Here is a 22,494-nt window from a genome sequence, read left to right on the forward strand (position 1 = left end):
GTAATGTTTTTTGAGATATAATTCAATTTGAAATGATTATGGATTTAAAGCAGTATGGTTGACATATCAGAATTGAATTTAGGATTCTAACTATTGTTTTTTGATTTAAGGTAACATTTTTCGGATCCAATCTATCTTACAAACAAGAAGCATATGGTTATACACATTGGGCAAATTGAAAGTTGCAAAGCTAACATGTTTTTGTTCATTTCTATTTCTTCACATTATTTAAATTTGTGTAACATCTTTCCTAATTATTGGAGCTTGTTATTGATTGGTTAACTGGTTGTATGACTTAGTAGCACACTTTTGGATATGTTTTTTTCTCACTTATTCCTAATTATCACATGCTGAACCCTTAAAAGTTGTAGCTAGTCAGTCCAAATGCATAGGCTAGCAAGATAAATTCATAGCTGTTCATTAGCCTCAATAGAGGTAGAAACGGAAAAAAATGCAATTTTTGAAAGAGCAGGTCAGTTATGTTCAGGACCGGAAGATGTTTCATCCAATCTGTTTTCCTAGGTTAGCATAGTCTGACTGCCTTCTTTGAGCTAAAGGATTTGAGTTAAGCAATTCGACAAAGAGCAAGATTTCACTTGGGGAGGAAATATGCTGGTTGAACTGCAAGCTAGTCGATGGAGTTGTATATTTCACATAATTCAGCATCTTATTAAGGCATATATTATGAAAGCAAAGTGACGATCTGTCTTTACCTCTATATTCACACTCACTACAATATTTGATAGCACATATGTAAGAAAGTAGAGTGTACACGTATTATAATGGATTATAAATGATTAGACCTAAATAATACTACTGGTCAATCTAATTGACACCTTATGTAATTTGGTGCAATGGTTCATCTTAATCCTTTTGGGGTGGAAGAGATATAGGGTGGTGGTAATAGAACTATTTGGGTTGAAAAAGGGATTATGAAGGTACAAAATTGGATTTTGAGTTGCTACAGGAGGTCAGGGCTTTTGCGAATGCTTGTTTCGGGCAGTGTTAAAGAATCTACTTTAGAGGAGTTCCACTGTGAACAGTAAATTATTTAAATTAAGTGGGTTGGTTAGCTTTCTGTTCTTTCTAGATAGTGTGAGTTTTATGTGTGAGAAATTGTGTTTGTGTTACTTGATAAAAAATGCCTACCAAAAAACTGAGACACCACAATCATAGCTTTTGTATGGGAGAAGCATGATAATCAGGTGATGATGAATGCTTATCTGTTGTTACTTTTTGCATGAAAATATTAATAACAAAAATATCTATCTTCTTTTTGCCTGTCGTCCTCTCCTACTTTCTTACATTGTGCCATTCTTCTTTTACCTTTGAAATTTGAATAATCCCAAAAAAATAGAAGACATTGTAATTTTTTCCTCTTACTAGCTAGCAAGGCTTCACTAACCGAAGTTCTTAAAAATCCTATGCTGTATAACTCAAAGTGGAAAAGTAGGAATGGCCTCAAGGAGTAACAAATTATGAGGGAGTGATGTTGCTTAAGTTAAACTGTTTGAGATATTCTGATAAGTATCAACCAATGGTGCTATGATGGAAGCACCAAGTGAGACTATCTGAATTATCTACTATAGACCTTCGATGGTGGATAGGCATATTGTTTAGACAAAATGGATTTGAGGAAGGTATTTGCATGTAGTCCTTGCTACACAATTCCCTAGCAAGTTGGGAAGGGTGCTGCTATAATCTTTATATTTTATGTCCTATTTTTTAAGGTGTTGTTCAAGCTAGCTTGTGCACTTCATCTAATTCCATGGGTTGAGGAGAAAAAAGCTATTAGAAGAAAAGAAATGAAGAAGAAACAAATAGAAAATGGAAAACAATAAGAAAGAAAAGAAAATAGTAAAAATAATTTTTAAAAAATGAAATACACACGTGAAGTGCCTATATTTCATTAATTTTACACAGATCTAATTGAATTATTTGGGTTGTGCACCTTAATTAATTCCATGGTTACACTTCATGTCCTATTTTGATTATCATATTTCCTTGCATTTTTCCTATATCTGTTCTGTCATGGAATGCTTTAAACAAACTATATTACTTAATACTTATACGACGATAAAGTTTTTAGCACCCTTAGAAATTGTAAATATGGAAATGTTTGCATCTGGATTTGTGATCTTTAAGACCACAATAAGTGGACTACTTCAAACACAGAACAATAACATTCTTTTTATTCTGATTTTTTCCCTCTATTTATGGCCTACAAAGGATAATCTAGCATGGTTGCATGATATTCAAATTGCACTTGCTAAGAGGTCCTGCGATAATTTTTCATATAGAAAATGATCTTTCGTAGAGTCATCTGCAGACCAAATAAAGATACCATAAAGTTTTCTCTGACTCCTTAGTATGCAGCATGCATCAAAGAATCCATGTCTAGGAGACAAGCCACCAGTGTTGTCAGTTTCAAAGCTTACTAGAATCTTGCCTCCTTTATAGTTATACATCTTAATTTCAAAGTACTGTAGGAACTGAGGAATGGTTGTGCCTTTTTAATAGGCATAAAATTAGAGTTGACATAGTTTATTAGATCGCTGTACTTTATCCAGAGTGCTAAATAGTGCACTTGCACTGATTCATCGGCATATGGTGCTATTGATGTGTAAGTGACAACATTTTTTATTTAAGATAGTACAACATTCACCCAATGCATGCGGTGAATGTATCTGGATCTGCATTGAAGTGTTCATAATCTATATCTATTGCATCCAGGTTATACTCTTTCATTATCGTGGTGATTTAATGTATTGCTTTTCTTACCCAAGAAGTAATTGAAGTAGGAGTGAAGGTGGAATTTTTACCATTCACTGTATCATCACCGAGACTCATTCCTACTTTAACGTTTTTATACAGGGCCTTGATGGAAGAAATATGAGAAGGGGTGAGGTTATCAGTGTCCCAATAGACCAGGATGTCACCATCAGTGGGTTCTGGTGATTTTGTGTTGTGTAGTCTATAGAGAAGGAGAGGAGGAAGTGAAAGTCAATATTTGGATTAATTGGGACATCAGAGAATGTGACATTCTTTCCCTCAACTCCAATGTATTCTTTGAAAACTACAAGGAAGAATGCTGGAGCTGCCTCAGTCATAAGGGAAATGTTGAAGAGATCATGAAGGAAAAGAAGTGAGATGCAGAATTTTAAAGACTCCATGATTTCTTGGGGTTGGAAGGATCCCTTGTACTTCTTATTGGTATTTAACCAAAGTAGATGCCGATTAAAATATTTCTCTTTCAACAAGGCATTTGTTGTATGATTTGCCGACTATCATATAGGTTTAGATTCTATTTGTTATTTTGTGAGTTGTATCTCTTTTTAGGACCTGTTTTTGTAAGCATCCATACTATTAATAGACTATGTCTCAGCTGGAAGACAAGCATTGTCTTTTTTGACATTTCTAGACGGCCTAATTGTTTACTCTTAGGTAATTGAAACTCCTTCTCATTAGAAGGTTGGATAGGGTCCATGGTGTTTGGCCAGCAAACTGAGTTTGAAAAAGTAAAATGCATATTCAATCTAATTTACCTACTTTGCTCTGGGATTCCTCAAATCCATCGATGGTCTCTCGTAAAAATCATCCAAGATGATACTGGGTATTAGTTCTTTGGCTAAAGTTGATAGTACTATTCCTCAATCTGATCGAATTTGGACACTTGATATGACAACTTGTGGGGTATGAATGCTTTGGACAGCTGATAATGAATTGTCTTTTTCTTGTTTGTAAAGAATAGGCTGGAATAAGATATTTCACAAGATATTTCGAAGGCGCGTGCATAGACACTAAATGGTGGTTCTTCACTTGAATAACATAGTAGTACAATTTTGGAGAGCTTTTCGCACTTCTTCCTAATACTCATATGATATTGAAAGTTAAACCAGATAAATCCATCTGCCTAGAAATATTTGGTGGCAAATGCATTGAGAGTGATGATATAGATGAAGCAAAGTGCAAGGGTTTAGGAAATTACAGGACATATGCTGGTGGGACTGCAAGCTAGTCAAGAAACTTGTACGTTTTACTTTCTTAACTCAAGATACTGAAGGGATTGCTTGCTTTTGAAACTAGAGAATTCTTTATTGTGTATTTTCTAGGCGACTAATATAAGGCATAATTATAGAAACCAAGTGCCTAATAGTCTTAACCTTTTCATTCACGCATGCTACTGCATTTTATAATATATATGTACTCAATTAGAGATGTTATAACACTTCATACATGGTTAGACTTGAATAGAGCTGCTGGTCAGTCTAATTGACACGTTTTGCATTTTGGTGAAATGATTCGTGTAAGTCCTTTTAGTGTTCCAAACTATATTTTAAAACAAAATTATTTTCCTGTGATAATAAGCTTTAGCACAGTTGGGAATTCTAAATCTGAACTTGTTTGCATCAATATTTTGATTGTAAGACCACAATACGAGTACAACCTCATACATGTCTTGTTTTCTAGAGAAGCCCCCAAAATACGAAATAACATTCCAGCATTCCAATTTTTATCTTTTGTCATGGCCTACAAAAGATTGCCTTAAATAGTTGCAAGATATTTAAGTTGCACTTGCTAAGAGTTCTCTTAAAGCAGAAAAATAGGAGTTATAGTAGTTTCAGCTATTCGATTCGAATGAGTGACCTCACTTCGTTTTCTTACTACGATATGCCCAAAAAAAAAAAAAGAAAGTGCAACATATGAAAGAGCGATGACACAAATTATCAGTGACCTCCTACATAACATATGCGAGCCTTACGTGGATTTCTTATTTTGGGGGCTTCTGTAGGAAATAAGACATGTATGAGGTTGTACTCGTATTGTGGTCTTACAATCAAAATATTGATGCAAACAAGTTCAGATTTACAATTTTTATCTTTTGTCATGGCCTACAAAAGATTGCCTTAAATAGTTGCAAGATATTTAAGTTGCACTTGCTAAGAGGTCCTGTGACAACTTTTCATATAGGAAATAATCCTTCATAGAGTCATCTGCAGACCAAATAAAGATACCATGAAGTTTTCCCTGGCTCCTTAGTATGCTGCATGCATCAAAGAATCCATGTTTAGGAGACAAGCCACCAATATTATTAGTTCCAAAACTCAGAAGAATGTTGCCTCCTTTATATTTACATCTCTGGGTTTCAAAGTACTGCGGGAATTGAGGTATGGTTGTGCACTTCATGTAGGCATAAAATTGGAAGTTGACATAGTCTATTAGATGACCATACTTTCTACAGAGTGCTAAATAATGCACCTGCACTAAATCATCCGCATAAGGTGCTATTGATGTGTAAGAGATGACATTGTTTTGTTTAAGTACAATAGTCGCTCGATGCACTCTGCATATGTATCTGGATCTGCATTGAATTGTTCATAATCTATATCTATTGCATCCAGGTTATACTTTTTCACTATTTTGGTGATTGAATATATTGTATTTCTCATCCAAGATGTAATTGATGTAGGAGCGAATGTGGTATTTTTACCATTCACTGTATCACCGCCAAGACTCATACCTATGTTAACGTTTTTATTCTTTGCCTTGATGGAAGAAATATGATAAGGGGTTAGGTTATCAATGTCCCAATAGATCAGGAAGTCTATCATTTGTGGGTTCTGGTGACTTCGTGTTTGTGTAATCTATAGCAAAGGAGAGGAGGAAGTGAAACTCAACATTTGGATTAATTGGAACATCAGAGAATGTGACATTTTTGCCTAGAGCTCCAATATGTTCTCTGAAAACCACAGGACAGTTTGGTGAAACTGCTGTGGTTGTACGTGAAATGGTCAAGAGTGTCTGAAGGACTAGAAGGGAGATACATAATTTGAAAGTCTCCATGCTTTCTTCGAGTTTGAAGGATTTCTTGTACTTTTTATTGGTATATAACAAAAGTTAATACCAATATTTTAAGTACTTTGCCTCCATCGACATGGCATTTGTTACATGTTGCTCCACACCTTCATTTAAGGCTTAATTTCTATTTGTTCTTTTGTGAGTAACATTTTTTTTGTAGACCTGGTTTGGTATTTGGTGACTGTCGCATCGTATTTTCGAACGGGTCAAAATAGTTCATAACATAAAAGTGGCTATGCCTCTGATTTTGAAAATTTTTAGAGTCGCCACCTAATTTTACGGAAAAATATTAGGAAAACCATTTTTAAAAAATGTAAATGTAAACTCTGTTTTGATTCGCGAAACCAACGAGATTCTAGGGAAGGGTTTTTGTTACTCGAGGGGAAGGTGTTAAGCATCCCTCAGAGCCTATCCGAAGATAATTCTTAAATTTAGTTTTAGAAAAAATGATTAGGGATGTTTATTCATTTGTTTGTTTTAGAAAATATTAACAAGAAAGTTTTTTTTTATTAATTTTAAGAAAATGGTGAAAATACAAGGTATGTCATATATATATACGTCTATAATATGAATGGAGAAAATTTAATAATAATATATTTATTATATGATAAAAAATAAATAATAAATAATATACTTGAAACATATGAAAATTTTCTGTATGGAAATACAGATGTATGTTTAAAAATTATTTGAATAAATAAGCTTACCTACATTTATGGTAACTAATATGAATCGAGTATTAGAACTGGTTACTTTATTTGTAGACACGATATAAAAGAAAATAAATAAAGAATTAAATAAGATAATACACAATTGTAGATATATGGATGTGTTATATATCATAAATATAGTTTGGATAAAACTTCTAATAAGATTAGTGATGCCAAAAAATCATTAAGTTTTTAAAATATTAAACTATCCCAAATATATACAAATGAAAATATTTAAAAGTTGACAGAAAATAAAAATATCTACATTCTTATCTTCTTCGGATCAGCGCCGGCTTATTAATCGGAAGACAAAATATATAAAGTTTTTGTCATTTTTCTGCTCGGGTCAACTTTACACATTGATGAAGGGTTGAAGGGACTGCTTTTGCCACGTGGACCCATGGTCTTCCCAGCAGTAGGTTGTAGTTGGATAACACATCCATCACTTGGAATAAAATAGGGAATTCTGCTGGTCCCACTGTTAATGTGAGATAGATTTCTCCGATGACGCTTCTCTGTACTCCATCAAAAGCTCTAACTTTTACACGACTTTCCTCTATATCTCCCATATTCAAGCCTAAAACTCTCAGAATTGTGAAAGGGAAGATGTTACATCCAAAACCACCATCATTTAGAACTCGGGTCACAATCTTATCACAACATTTGACCGCGATATGAAGTGCTTTGGTGTGTCCATCCCCTTCCGTTGGTAGCTCATCATCATGGAAAGAGATTTTGTTAGATTCCCACACTCGTCCAATTATTGCAGCTAAAGTTTCACTTGTGGTCTCTTTTGGAATGCAAACCCCATTTAACACTTCCATCAAAGCATTCCTATGTGCCTCAGAACTCATTAGTAAAGACATTATGGATATATGAGCCGACGTCTTCTTCAATTGCTCTTCGACTGAATAGTCTTTTGGCTGCATCTTCCTCCAAAATTTCATGACTTCAGCATCGGTAACATTCTTCTTGAGATTTTGTTCCTTCCTTAACACTCATCGATTCAGATTCTCTAGAGCATAGCACCTTCCCGACCTAGTCATTCCATGAGCCACAACGATGTCAATCATCTTGCCCTTGACTTTTATTTTATAATCCCATGGGACTTCTTTGGTGTGAAACTCAGACTTTCTAGTAACTGTAGTGGTTAGTACAACTCTCAGGAGATATGTTTGGACAGTAAGAGGTTTCCTTAGTTGAATAGTGATAACAGGTTGCACTGGAGATGTAGTGGTAACTTCTTCGGTGTTCCAGACAGGCGTGATGGTTTCTCCCAAGTTGTATTCTTCTTTTAGAGAAATCATGTTGACTTCTAGATTCTCATGATTTGGCAAAGGGTTGTTGTTCACATTCGGAGGTGTTGTAGTGCATTTTATTATTCCTCTTCTAATCAAAGTTTCAACCTGGTTCTTCAAGCCATAACAATCTTCTATGTCGTGCCCTTGGATTCCCAAGTGATAAATGCATCGCTTGTTTCCATCAAAATTATAAGGGATTGGGTTGGGGAGTTTTCTCTTAACTGGATGTAGCACTCCCGCTATCCTCAGTATTTCAAACAATTGAGCATAAGGTTCGGCAATGGGTGTGTAGGTGCGAGTATTTCTGGCTTTGAGATTTGGATGTGGTCTTGGCGCATATGCTGGTCTATTTTGGTGGGTTAGTGCTTGGAGTGGGATATATGGTCTTGTTGGACTTTGGTATGTTGGTGCTCAGGGTGGATTATAGTGTGGTCGGGTATTATATACCAAGTATAAAGGTGTATGGAGTATGTGCAATAATTTGGGGATTGTTGGGGTATCGGTGGGATTGTTCTCCATACTGGAAATTGATGGATGAAACATCCTCCTTTTTCTTCTTGATGCCACCAATGGAGCCTGATTGTATAGCTTTACTTGTATCTTGCAATGCGGCCATGGACTAAGTTTTACCCGATTTGATGCCTTCCTCTATAAAATCCCCCATCTTGACCAATTTTGCAAACTTTTGGCCCATCATCAACATCATCTTGTCAAAGTAGAGACCTTTTTGGGCTCCAATAAAGTATTTTGAGAGCTCACTCTCATCCAGTGTGGTTGAACCCTGGCAGCCTCGGGTCTCCAATGTCGTGCATACTCCTGTAATTCCTCTGATGGTTTCTTTTGTATGTTGGCTATTGAGAACTTGTTCGCAGTGATTTCGATATTAAATCTGAAGCGATTCATGAAATCCGCAGCCATTTCCTGCCAGTTATGCCATTTGCAAGGATCCTGGCGTGTATACCAAGTCAACGCTTCTCCAGATAGACTTCAAATGAATAACTTCATTCTTAGCTTCTCATTTCTCCCTACACCGACTAACTTATCATAGTATGCCCTCATATGTGCGTGAGCGTCGCCCTTTCCATCAAATATGTCAAATTTGGTGGCTTGTATTCTTTCAGCATGTCAATGTCTGGGTGGATGCATAAGTCATCGTAATCTAGGCTTTGTTCCCCTAGTGACCTGCAAGTTTTTCAACACATTTCTTAGACCTCGAAGTTGGGCGTCTATCGACTCATCTTCTTTCTATCGAGCATCCTTCTCCCTCTTTGTATATTGGTCAACCTCATTCGGGACCTTAACCTTACCTGGTGTAGTGAAAGTAGGAGCCTCGGTGGCATATATAGGTGGTATTTGTGAATCGTAAGGAGCGGTGGTGTGTGCTCCGAATATCTGTTATGTTGCTGGGTATGTAGGTATGGTGGGGTCTTGAGTAGGAAGGTCAGGAGCAGTCCTGATTGCAGACAGATGAGCTAGTGGTGCTTGACCATGAGCGGGAGCATGTTTAGGCATATTTGGTGAATCTGCAGAAGGCAAGTCAGCTCTTGGGAAGTAGTTGGGCATCTTGAAAGTTAGGAAGGTAGTAGCCGAAATTTTGGCCAAGTCTCGCACTTGACGTAATTCCTCTATCAAGATCTCAAGCTCTTATGCCATGTGAGACATCTTCTCATCATTTCGAGTGTCGGCCACATTTTGAGAACCCTCGAGATTCTCTATTGGTATCATTTTTTGCAGCAGCATTGAATTCTTCTCCACCTATCATCTTTCCCCTTGATCTAAGGTTGTACCGTGAGTCAGCCAGTTTGCAAGTCGACACAAAACAATGTTCCTTCAGGGATTAACAAAACAAAATAAAAGAAAGAAAAAAAGGAAACTATGTTAGTTTAGGAGATATATAAAAGTACAACAAATATATAACACATATATATGCCAAGTTAGCGACATTCAAACATGTCCTAATACGTAGCCTCTTTTTGCTAGATTTTGGCCTACGTTGCAATTAATTCGATGATAAATGATCCATTCAAACACATTTTGGATTTGGAACAAACATGATTTCATTAATCAAAGATGACTTGGATCTTACAATAAAGTGGATTGGCAGAAACCTAAAAAATGAAAGTACATGGAGGCCATAAGGTGAACAAAAGGATGATAGAATACATATAAGAATGAAATCTAAGGCCATGTTAGAGAGTCATCATCATCATCATAATCACAATATGGTCCTGGATGGTACTCTAAGGATTCATCAATCTGGTTTAATCCAACCTCTTCGTCGAACCCTATCGAACCATACTCAAAGTGAGCTATTTCCTCTAGATCCTCTTTCGGATCTAATTCTGGATCTTCCTCTTCCAGCTCCTCTGGATCTTCACTTGGATCCTCTTTAGGGTCCTCCTCTGGACCTTCTTCGATTATCGGTATCAAATGATATACGGATCCTAGAATTATTTGATTGTACATTGGTGTTGTAAAGTTTACGTGAGGGAGTATTTCCTCCCTAACCAAATTAACACACTGGTTGTTCGCAACACGTCCAATCCCCTTTGTACTTGGTCGAGTCAAATGGCTCACAGTGGTACGCCACACATAATACTCTGGCGTGCACCATTTTCATTTCCTGCATTTATTGTAATCATGTGATCCCATTCCAATTCCAAATTTCTTATCTGTGCTGCTGGACCAAAATGAGATCATCCTCATGTAACACCATATTTGCCCATAGAGGTATGTCTTAGACAGCTCCAAATTTTCACAAGACTCATAGAGGAGCATATGGTTGAATACTTCCTAGCCCGATCAACTCAATGAAATGAGGTGTTGCGTCCTGACAAAAATCAATCCTCTTGTCCAATAATACTTCCAGTGGATGGAATCTCCTGTGAGGTTAGTCAAGAACAAACTCCATTCTTCCTCTTGCATAGGCGCGCCCTAAAATATGAGATGATCATTGTGGCTCCGAATCTTATTATGGGCTATAGTGTAGTCCATTTGTGGTTCTCGACAATAGAAGTGCCCAGATCTGTAATAACAAATTGCAACCCCCAAAGAAGTTATGTCCCCTTCTGCATGCTGACAATGATCGAAATACTTCGATAAGAATCATATGCACTGAGGAATAGTTATGCGCCACCGCAAAAGGTCCATTACTATTGGCAAATTATTGATATTTATTGAATGGAACCTCATTGGGAAGTCCAATGCCCCCAAAAAGGCCATCACAAATATCCTTGGCCGCATATGTATCCATTTCCTACGAGTGAAGGAAAATTCATCTCGGTGTTTATCGAAGCTCTCAATACGACCAAATCTTTGGAAAAGATAATCCAACTTTACCTTTCCATTTTCTGCATTCCTTAGTGATGGTAAGATATGCAGCCCTAACAGCCTAAGAAAATATCTTGTACTTATGGTTGATGGACATATCGGTGTTTTTCCTCTTACTGGTAATTCTAAAAAATCACTAAACTCGTCTAGTGTTGGAGTGATCTCAAAATCTAAAAACTTAAAGGTCACTATGCTTGGATCCCAAAACTCCATCAGTAGCATAATGAGGATCTTGTTAGCTCAAATTCCCATTAGTGACAACAATGCACCTAAATGCCTTCTAATCTGAGCTACATGTTCCCTATGAATGTTTTGCCACCAATTTTGTATGATGTGGGGGGGCAAAACAACCATCTGAATGTTTGGGAGGTTTTGGTTGATATTCATCTGAAAGAAAGGTAAGGGTATGATAAGTATGTTTAATCTAAATCCATCATGTATTTTTTTTGGATCATTCATAACAACTTTCATATAAAATATGTCGTCAGGTGTATAACCTTTGACAAAGGGTGGCTTTCCTAATTGAGAAGACGGTGCCTTGGATCATCTCGCCTAAGGTATATGCATCATGACCTTCTATCTAGAGTAAGATGTTTCCTAGATGTTCAAGGATGGGACTGAATATTTGCAAGAAGGCACACTAATCTTATTGAGCCAACTCTGAACCTAAGGAATCCAAAAGAAGGTTTGGGGGAGTGTGAGACATTCCTCGCGATAACCAGTGTGTGTATTATGTACGGCCAAGGACTCGATAGAAAGTGAAAATAACGGTGAAAGAAAAGCAATAACATGTAGTATTTTCAAACAAATAAGGAGCGCAAGTTTGGATTTGGCTTGCGTCCTTTCAAATGAAGAGTGACATGAAAATCACAATTAAATAATTAAAGAAAATATCCTATAATTCTAAAACTAAATTTTACTAAGGTTAAAACCTAAAATGCTAAGTACATGAGGTTTCTCCAGCAGAGTCGCCAAGCTGTCGCACCGTATTTTCGAATGGGTCGAAATAGTTCACAACATAAAAGTGGCTATGCCTCTGATTTTGAAAATGTTTAGAGTTGCCACCTAATTTTAAGGAAAAATATTAGGAAAGCCATTTAAGAAAATATAAATGTAAACTCTGTTTTGATTCGCGAAACCAGCGAGATTCTAGGTAAGGGTTTTGGTTACTCGAGGGAAAGGTGTTAAGCATCCCTCAGAGCCTATCCGAAGATAGTTCTTAAATTTAGTTTTAGAAAAAATGATTAGGGATATTTATTCATTTGTTCGTTTTAGAAAATATTAACAAGAAAGGCTTTTTTATTAATTTTGAGAAAATGGTGAAAATATAAGGTGTGTCATATATATATATACGTCTATAATATGAATGGAGAAAATTTAATAATAATATATTTATTGTATAATAAAAAATAAATAATAAATAATATACTTGAAACATATAAAAATTCTATGTATGGAAATACAGATGTATGGTTAAAAATTATTTGAATAAATAAGCTTACCTAAATTTATGGTAACTAATATGAATGTCAAGTATTAGAAATGGTTACTTTATTTGTAGACACGATATAAAAGAAAATAAATAAAGAATTAAATAAGATAATAGACAAGTGTAGATATATGAATGTGTAATGTATCATAAATATAGTTTAGGTGAAACTTCTAATAAGATTAGTGATGCCAAACAATTATTAAGTTTTTAAAATATTAAACTACCCCAAATATATACAAACGAAAATATTTAAAAGTTCACAGGAAATAAAAATATCTACATTCTTATCTTCTTCGGATCAGCGCCGGCTTATTAATCGGAAGACAAAATATATAAAATTTTTGTCATTTTTCTGCTCGGATCAACTTCCATCATTTCCAAAGGGCCTAACTACCCCTACCCCTCCTATGTTCATTTGTTATTATAATCCTAAAGCGATCTAAAAGAAATAATAAAAAAATAATGTCTTAAAAGGTGTCTAACGTCCCAACTTAATATTTTGGACGTACCATTAGGGTAGGTCTTAGAGAAAAGAAAATATAGGTTTCCTAGTTAGGCACTTCGTCAAACAAAACAAATAAGACGAGCAATTAGCACATAAAATCTCAAATATGCCTCTAATTTAATTATTTAACATGCTTGAAAATACATACAAGTTGTGAATGCCATTATAAATACGTGTGTGCACATACACAACCAAACATTGTAACAACATAGTTGTTAATGCTTTAAAAGATGCAGTATTTTATTCTGATGAGGCAGAATTAATAATCAGGTAAACAGAGGATAATCTAATTTATTTAATATGCTAATATTGGATGTTCTGTAGGCATGACATCTATATGGTATACAAATTATCATGCTGCAAGCAGTGTATGTATATATATATATGTGAAGCAGATATACTGAATTTATTTGACAGCCTATGATCAAGATGTCTATATATAATATCATGCTAAAATTTATAAAGGTCTAGGAACGTATCTTCCACAGTATCAAAATATTTACTAAATACATTAGACATATTTTATATCTGAGTTTATCATGCTGAAATTTATTAAAGAAGAATTCGATTAGCATGCTGCGAACTTGAGTTCGATAAGAATTAATTTAGAAATTTATTCACTTGGTCCTATAGACATGGGATCTATATTTCATGACCCCAAAATGGGTCATGAGTGGCACCCACACTTAACCTCCTGGGTGGGAGAACCAACGATACAAACCCCAACTAATAACAATAACGCGGAAGCTCAAATAAATACGTTTTCCCCAAAATCTGAAAGTCATCACATGAAGGACATCTAAATTCTAAAACTAAGTCTCGAATTATCAAACACCAAATAAATAACATAACGTATCCGAAAACTAAGGACATCATGTCATGACAAGAGATTCCATCGCCAGCTAGAAGGATAACTCACCCTGAAATCTTATGAACTGGAGACTGACTAGAGCTGAGGTCGAGTCGAAGTTGGTGGAACACTCGCTGCACTTCACTAATAAAACAAAGAAAGATACAAGTAGAGGTCAGTACAGGACAACATGTACTGAGTAGGTATCATCGGCCGACTCAAAATAGGAATCAATATGCAATAAGTAATAGCGGAAAATCAACCGTAGCACTTAATATGTGGCAACCAACAAAATCAAGATCAAGTGACAACACAATGAAAAATTTCATAACCAATCAACAATATCAAGATCACACAGGAGGACTCATGCCTCCACATCACACTCTTTTGGAAAAAGAGTTATTGGAGATTGGGTAGCATTAAGTCATTTTAAATTGTTCTCCTTTTATATTACCGTGCCGGAATGTGACACCCGATCCAATAATACTGTGTCAGAACGTGACACCCGATCCAAATATATCGTGTCGGAACGTGACACCCGATCCAAATATACCATGCCGGAACGTGACACCCGATCCAAATATACCGTGTCGGAACATGACACCTGATCCAAATTAATTTATCATTCTTCATGATTACATTCCACTTCATTAACAATATTTTATCAAATCTTCTTTATTCAAGGCACCATTTTTGATAGGGCAAGTTCAAGATTATGGATTTCATGGCCTCGAGATTTCAGACCAATCACAACAACATATCAACCATCCAAACCACAACAATTAAATGCGTAGTAAACTTCACACATTACTTAATGAATATCAATCACTATTAAGAGTCTATCTATGATATAGAATAAAAACCATAACCTACCTCAACCGAAAAACCGAAGTAAAGCAAGCTAATCCACCAATGTCTTTCCTTTCTTCAATGCCTCAGACCAATTTCAATCTATCAGTATATAATATTTATAAGTAAACTAATCCGTAAACACCAATATTATATATATGTTTAACCTAGACTCAATAACTCACCTAATTCTATAAATACGTTCCTAATCTTGATTCCACTTAACATGTCAACTCCCATATTTTCTGAATTTCAAAACTAGGGTTAAATCTCAATTAAATTAAATAATCACTTTAAAACTTGAGTTTTTCGTAATGCTTCCAAATAATCAAAATCTGTTCAAATACATAATCTTCATAAGAATACGAATTCAATGACACCCATATAGCTATATTTATTTTTGGATCAAAAATTGGGTCAAAAAGTCGTTCTGAGTCATTGAAGTCAAATTTGAAAATTTCTTTCCGAATATGTTCATTCATGATAAAATAAACTCACATGTCAAATTTCAGCTAAAACGGATCGTTATTCGATCCCCAAATCAAGATTTTATGTGAAGAACCCTAAGGTCATATTTTCTTATTTCAGCGTTATTTCTCCACCAATATACCCTAAAAATATGTTCATAATTACATAAAAATTTAATGGAAAGGATGAGAATAATTACCTTGACGCTTTGGAATGAAAATCCCTATTTTTCGCTTCTCCTTTATTTTTCTTTTCCCCTTTCTTTTCTTTCTTCCTCCGTATTTTTTTTCTTCTTCTAGTTTCTGCGTTTTCTCGTTTTCTCGTTACATCATGGCTTAATGCCATCAGATTTTATATATATAATATTTTATTTTATTTTTCTTTTATTATTTATTTATTTATTCTTCTTTTTCTTTTCTGAATCAAAATTAATAAACCCTATTCTTTTCTTTAATAATTGGTATAGAATGTTAAGTAAAATACCAACTTAGCCCACTAATTAAATTATTTATTTAAATTTACCCCTCAACTAAATAAATATGGTTATCGAATAGTCTAAAGTACTCATAAAAATATACGGAATGCGTCTTTTATGAAATAAAAAGCTCTATTTCTCAAAACGACATAATGGGTCGTTACACTATATGATTTCAATATGCTTTAAAAATATTAAATAGCTTCTATGAACATGATATTTGATCACATGAAACACAAAATATTAACTAAAGCCTACATACATGATTACTATACCCCAAAAGCATTTCTTAAGGATGAAGAGGCATGCTGAATTTATTACTATGTTAAACTGCTACGTAGCTCCTAAAGGTATGATTTCTAATATTGATTAACATGCCAGCAATTACGAGATCGTAGGAACAAAATTTTATAATGTGTGTTACACCAAAGCGAATTAAAGCCTAGATATGTGTCTTCTATACTTCAATAACATGCTAAAATGCATTAAACTAATTTTTTAACATACCAGACATATTATGGGGACACTTGTATACATGATTTCTGAAAATATTTATGAAGATCTTGAAGGCATAGTTTCTAATGTTGTAAAAAAAATGTGTCAACCCTAAAGACATGATTTCTAACCACACAAAAAAAATACTTCAATACTATAGACATTATTTCTATTTTGTACGGAAACATACTAAAATATTTTATAACATATAGGCATGATTTCTAACTGAAATATTGAATAATTCATACGAACTTGTGTATCTATACATGATGAAATATATATATATGGAAGTTAGTATATCTTACATACATGCTATTATGAAATCATTGTTTAGATATGTATTCGGATAGGAGAAATATGAGTTAAAGGCAATAAATGTTAAGCAAATCAGTTTGTAGACCAATTGATGCCATGTGAACAAGTAATTGAATAGCTAACTGTTTTAAAACATACAAAATAATTAATTGTTTTAATTAGGTGACAAAACATTATTTCCAGTGAGTTAGGCACATTCAACCATCATGTATATAGAATTATCTCAAGTATTCTAGCGCACACATACACACATATATATACGATAGTAATGAGCAGGTAGCACGTAGGTTCCCCTCTTCCTTAAATAGTCCTCAAATATTTATTGTTATTATATGAGAAGATTTTTACATACGGATTATTGTAGAGTCAAAAGAGTAAATACAATAAAATGCATAAGCTTGTCAAAAATTTAAACTAAATACATTCGAAAGTCCCCTCCCAGCAACTCTTCTTATCTTGAACCTCTAGAGTTCAAAACCTGTTTAAAGGACATGAACAAACAATATACGATAACCCACAACATACATACGATATTATAAAGTTTACAGAGAAGAGAATACAATTATCATATCTCTATAAAATGAACAAGTATACACAAAGAGAGAAGGGATTTAGACATACTATGCAAGAACTTAAAGTAAAGACTATTAATATAATAAGAAAAAGATTACTAACCGGTTAATAGGATTTTCATCAATATGCAAATGGAAAGCGGTAGCAATATCCGAGATCCAAACAAGTCAAAGTATCAAAAAGGCAAAGAAAGAACTCAAAAGCAATAAATATTTTGTTAAAAGCTTTCCTGTGTTCTAATGAATATGAGGTATTAAAATAGAAAGTGAAATTAACTGTTCTTCTTTTCTTTTCTCCTCTTCTCTTTTTGTGTGTATCTCCCTCCCTCTCCTAAAATGAAGATGTGAAGTCTTCTTTTATAATGATGGAAGATATTCCAGAAATAAGAAAATCAACAAAAGTAGCTTCACTATTCTTCCTTAGACTTTTCCAGATAATTCAAATAAAGGAGCAAATATTTTAAAAGGGACACTGTTACAAAAATAAATTAACTTGGTAAATACAAAAGAAGAGAAAGAGAGATGAGAAGAGGAAGCAATATCTATGTTCTTCTGTATTTTTGTGTACACCTTTTAATGACAAAGATGACATTTTATAGAAGAGGAAAAGGTCAAGCATGGAACGAAAAGGAAGACCAAGTGGGCAACTTGCCCACTTTCAAGTGGGCCCCACTTGGAAAACAACATCCAAGTGAGTATATACATACATTTACATAGTATATACTTATATACTATGTAAATATATGTGTGTGTGTATATATATATATATATATATATATATATATACACAATGTACGTATGTATATAATACATACTAAAATAGATGTGTAATATATATTAACATAAACAAGTAAATATATAATAAACTTAAGTAACAACCTTTTATAAACATATGTACCTAAGACATATTAAAATAGATATGTAATATGTATATATTAATATGAATAAGTAAATTATAAAATAAATTTAGTTAAGTAATATATTTTTTTACATAAAGCAAATACACACACATATAAAGTAAAATAGACATGTAGAAATATTTGAATGTATGAAACTTGTTACATAAAAAAATAAGAATAATAAAGATAATAGTAATAATATTAATAAATAGCAAAATATTATAAATTACGAATATCAACATAAACGATTTAATGGATAAAACTAAATATAAATTTATTTATTTATTTAATAAAGAAATAATTTTAAAAAATGTATATCTAATAAGATAGTGATTCGAAAAGTAATTATAGGTCGGTCAAAATTGGGTGTCAACAACTTGCCCCTTTTTGCTTGGTAATGAGGGATGAATTGACTAGCAAAGAAATTTGACAGAGTAGCCAATTTTGTCCGATCGATAGAATAACCTCGGAGGGACCCAATGAAATGAGTGGGAGTTGTAAAAAATATTGTGGCCGAGACTTCAGTTTCAAGTTGTCTACATATCTCTGGTTATACGAGAATCAAGCCGTGTATAGTTCTAGATGGTAGAATCACAATAAATTTTGATCGAATTCAAAATTTTCCCTAGTGTTGGATTATGGTAATGCCGAGTTCTTACGGGTGATGGCGTACAAAGATGTTAGCGTGAATATAACGAATATGATCATGCTCGAACTGAGGTTATTAGCATATTCCAGGTTGTAGGAAATCAGGTTGGAGGTAATTCTAAGAAACAAACTTGGAATGAGAAATGCTCTATTGTAATTTCTACTGAAGACCTATGGTAAACAAAGGAACATGAATTTTCAAAACAAATTTCCCCAGTATCATGTTATGTTGATGCTGAGACATGAAAGAGTTGTACATAAAATTCAAATCCAAAACTTGGAAAATCGAGTCTAGTTGAGTTTTGAAAGAGAATCCTTTGCGTAGCTAGGGATGCTTGATATTCCACTAGCTTGCCCTAGTTTGCTGCTTAGAGGGAGTTCCATGTTGTAATGTGGTGTCTTACAAAATAGGTAAAAGGGTGAAAAGTACCTGTCATGGCTCAAAATAAAAGATTGAAATAATAATATAAAGAGTAACGTGTAGATGTCGAAACAATTGGTGATGTCTATTTTGTGGGATGAATGGGATGTAAGCAAAGTAACTGATAATGTAGAACCTCCGACTAGAGGAGCAATTTTAATGTAATGCCTGCATCCGGCTGTGTAAAGCTTGTAATATAATGCATGTATCTAGTGGTGAAGAGCTTTTAAATGTAACGCCTGTATTCGGTGATGTAAAACTGGTAATGTAACGCCTGTATCTAGCGGTGTAAAACTTATAATGTAAATCATGTATCCAACTATATAAAGCTTCTAATGTAACGCCTGTATCTGGCGGTGTAAAATTTGTAATGTAATGCCTGTATCCGGTGGTGTAGAGATTGTAAATGTAATGCCTGTATCCGGCTATGTAAAACTTGTAATGTAACGCCTGTATTCGACTGTGTAGAGATTGTAAATGTAACGCCTGTATCCGGCGATGTAAACTCATACTATAACGCCTGTATATGGTGGTGTAAAACTTGTAATGTAATGCTATAGATGTACAATGATGTTCTACGCATGTTCCTGATTGACAGAGTCTGATGAGGTTTTCTATGTACAGCCTCTAGACGATGGAGTTTGGATGATGTTTGGTATATACAACCTCTAGACGGCGGAGTTTTGACGATGTTTGCGGCATTCTCCAATCGAGGGAGCTTATTTGACGCAGTTAGACAATATTATCCAATGGAGGAGTTGTTGACGAGATTAGATGACAAGCTCCGGTTGATGGAGTTATTTTGATAAAAAGTAAACTATCTTGTTTATCCCATGGGGTCCCTTTGTCTTCAATATTCTGATCCGGATCTTAAGCGTACCCGCAAAGGATTGACAAGGAAATCTTTTAGACAGCAAATCCAAGTATAAAGTATTTACAATAAATAAGGTAAGGGTAGGATATTTTGGGTTATGATTTTGAGAAGCCGACTGGCGTGTTCAATCATCCCCTAGACTTGAGGTTGTCTTTCTCGATCTTCAATTTTCCTGCGCTCAAAGAAAATTTTAGTTTGGGAGGGGGGTGTTGATTTTTATCAACTTGCGGATTTAGGCTTCGTCACTAAAAACCTCCAATGCTTCTTTAGTCCATCCTTAGTATCTTAACATAGAAACTTATTAGGTGGAATAGTAAAGAAGTATATATAAAAAAAAATAGTTTGTTTTTAGCAAAGGAGTATGCCATGTATATGTTATATATATATATATATATATAAAGAGACAGAATAATCCTTTATTACTTAAGGTTATGACATGATTCGAAGTCCGTCAAGATTCTCCATATCCAAGTATAATCTTTCTCTTCGTCTCGTCTTCTGATGAAGCTTCTCTTCATTCGTTTACGAGATCCTTCATGTTCTAATGATATCTAACCTAAAGAGGGTTTTCTAGGGTATGACCGAACCCTTAAGGTTGCCTACGTATCCAAGTGGAATTAGGTCAGGACGTAGTTCAAATACAATTGAAAAATAAAAATATGAAGAGACCGAATCCGACAAGGATTGCCTACATATCCCGCTGAGGGAATTCAAGTCGAGCGTAGTTCTAAATACATGGAAATGATGTTTTGGGATTTTCTAAGAGAGGATCGAACCCGATGTGGGCTGCCTACGTACCCCACCATGGGAATGCAGGTCGAGATGTAGTTCTATTACATGGAATGTAAGAATATAAAAAAATGAAAGCTAGTCTTGATGTCTTCAGACGTAGTACTTTTTGATGGAGTTTGAATTGATTGTCTTCGTGCTCACTGTGTCTTCCATTTCTGCCAAGATTATCGTTCCTCCAGATAGTACTCTATGAACCATGTAAGGACCTTGCCAGTTCGGGCAAATTTCCCTTTAGCTTCTCCTTGGTGAGGAAATATCTTCTTTGATACTAATTGTCCCGGTGTGAACTGTTGGGGTTTGACTTTTTTGTTGAATGCTTTGGCCATTTTGTTCTGATAGGGTTGACCATGACAAACTGTATCCATTCTTTTCTCATCAATGAGCATCAACTGTTCAATCATACTGTGAATCCATTCTGCATCATCTAAATCAACCTCTTGAATACTCCTTAAAGATGGTATTTCCACTTCAGCAGGTATTACTACTTCTGAACCATAAACCAACATATAAGGAGTTTCCCCAGTAGAAGTTCTGATTATGGTACGATAATCGAGTAGAGCATATGGTAACTTCTCATGCCATTGTCTGTGACTATCCACTATCTTCCTTAAAATCTTCTTGATATTCTTGTTTACAGCTTCAACTACTCCATTCATCTATAGCCGATAAGTTATGGAATTTCGATGGGCGATCTTAAACCGCTCACAAATTTCCTTTATAAGATCGCTGTTGAGATTGGCTGTATTATCTGTTATAATTGATTCTGGAATCCCAAACCAACAAATGATATTGTTGCAAACAAAGTCTGCCACGACTTTCTTAGTTACTGCCTTATATGTCAAAGCTTTGACCCATTTTATGAAATATTCAATAGCCACAAGGATGAAACAATGTCCATTTGATGCAGGAGGCTCTATGGGTCTAATTACATCCATGTCCCAAGCGGCAAATGGCCATGGGGAACCCATAACATTGAGCTCATTTGGTGGAACTCATATAAAATCTCCATGCACTTGGTATTGATGATACTTCTGCACATATCGAATGTTATATTTCTCCATGTTCATCTAAAAATATCCCGCTCTTAAGATCTTCTTAGCTAGAGTGAACCCATTCATATGAGGTCCACATATTCCTGCATGTATTTCTTCTAAAAGTCTTAGTAGTCCTAAATCTGGAGTCCTCCTATATAGGATTTCTCCATTAAGAAAGAAATTATTGGTCATTCTTCTTAAAGTCCAGTTCTGCTTACTCGTAGCATTTTTGGGGTATTTATGTGCCTCTATCAATCTCTTGATGTCATAGTACCATGGTCTTCCATCTACTTCCTCAACAACATAGAAATAATACGCATGTCTATCCCGTAATTTCACTTCAATAGGGTCAATGTAATTCTTGTTCGGATGCTGAATCATTGAGGATATCGTCGCCAAAGCATCGGCAAATTCATTTTGAGCTCAAGGGACATGTTTAAATTTAATCCTTGTGAATCTCCTACTCAACTCCTTTATGCAATGCAAATAAGAAAGGATCTTCACATTCTTAGCAACCTATTCTCCTTGCACCTGATAAACCAATAAGTCAGAATCCCCTATGACCAAAAGCTCTTTGACATTCATGTCTATGGCCATTCTAAGTC

At 34.7% G+C, this 22,494-nt stretch overlaps 1 protein-coding gene and 2 pseudogenes across 1 annotated transcript; all 3 read right to left on the reverse strand.

Moving 5' to 3' along the window:
• Window positions 1-2,255: 2,255 nt before the first annotated feature.
• LOC129892812 (chitinase 2-like) lies at window positions 2,256-3,173 on the reverse strand (annotated as a pseudogene).
• A 1,705-nt stretch (window positions 3,174-4,878) lies between these two features.
• Window positions 4,879-5,880, reverse strand: LOC129891085 (chitinase 2-like; annotated as a pseudogene).
• Window positions 5,881-21,019: 15,139 nt separating this feature from the next.
• Window positions 21,020-21,511, reverse strand: LOC129892813 (uncharacterized). Its single transcript, XM_055968357.1, has one exon. The coding sequence runs from the start codon at window positions 21,509-21,511 to the stop codon at window positions 21,020-21,022; it is 492 nt and encodes a 163-aa protein (XP_055824332.1).
• Window positions 21,512-22,494: the final 983 nt, after the last annotated feature.

The sequence above is a fragment of the Solanum dulcamara genome, chromosome 6, assembly GCF_947179165.1.
Source record: "Solanum dulcamara chromosome 6, daSolDulc1.2, whole genome shotgun sequence".
NCBI classification, from domain to species: Eukaryota; Viridiplantae; Streptophyta; class Magnoliopsida; order Solanales; family Solanaceae; genus Solanum; species Solanum dulcamara.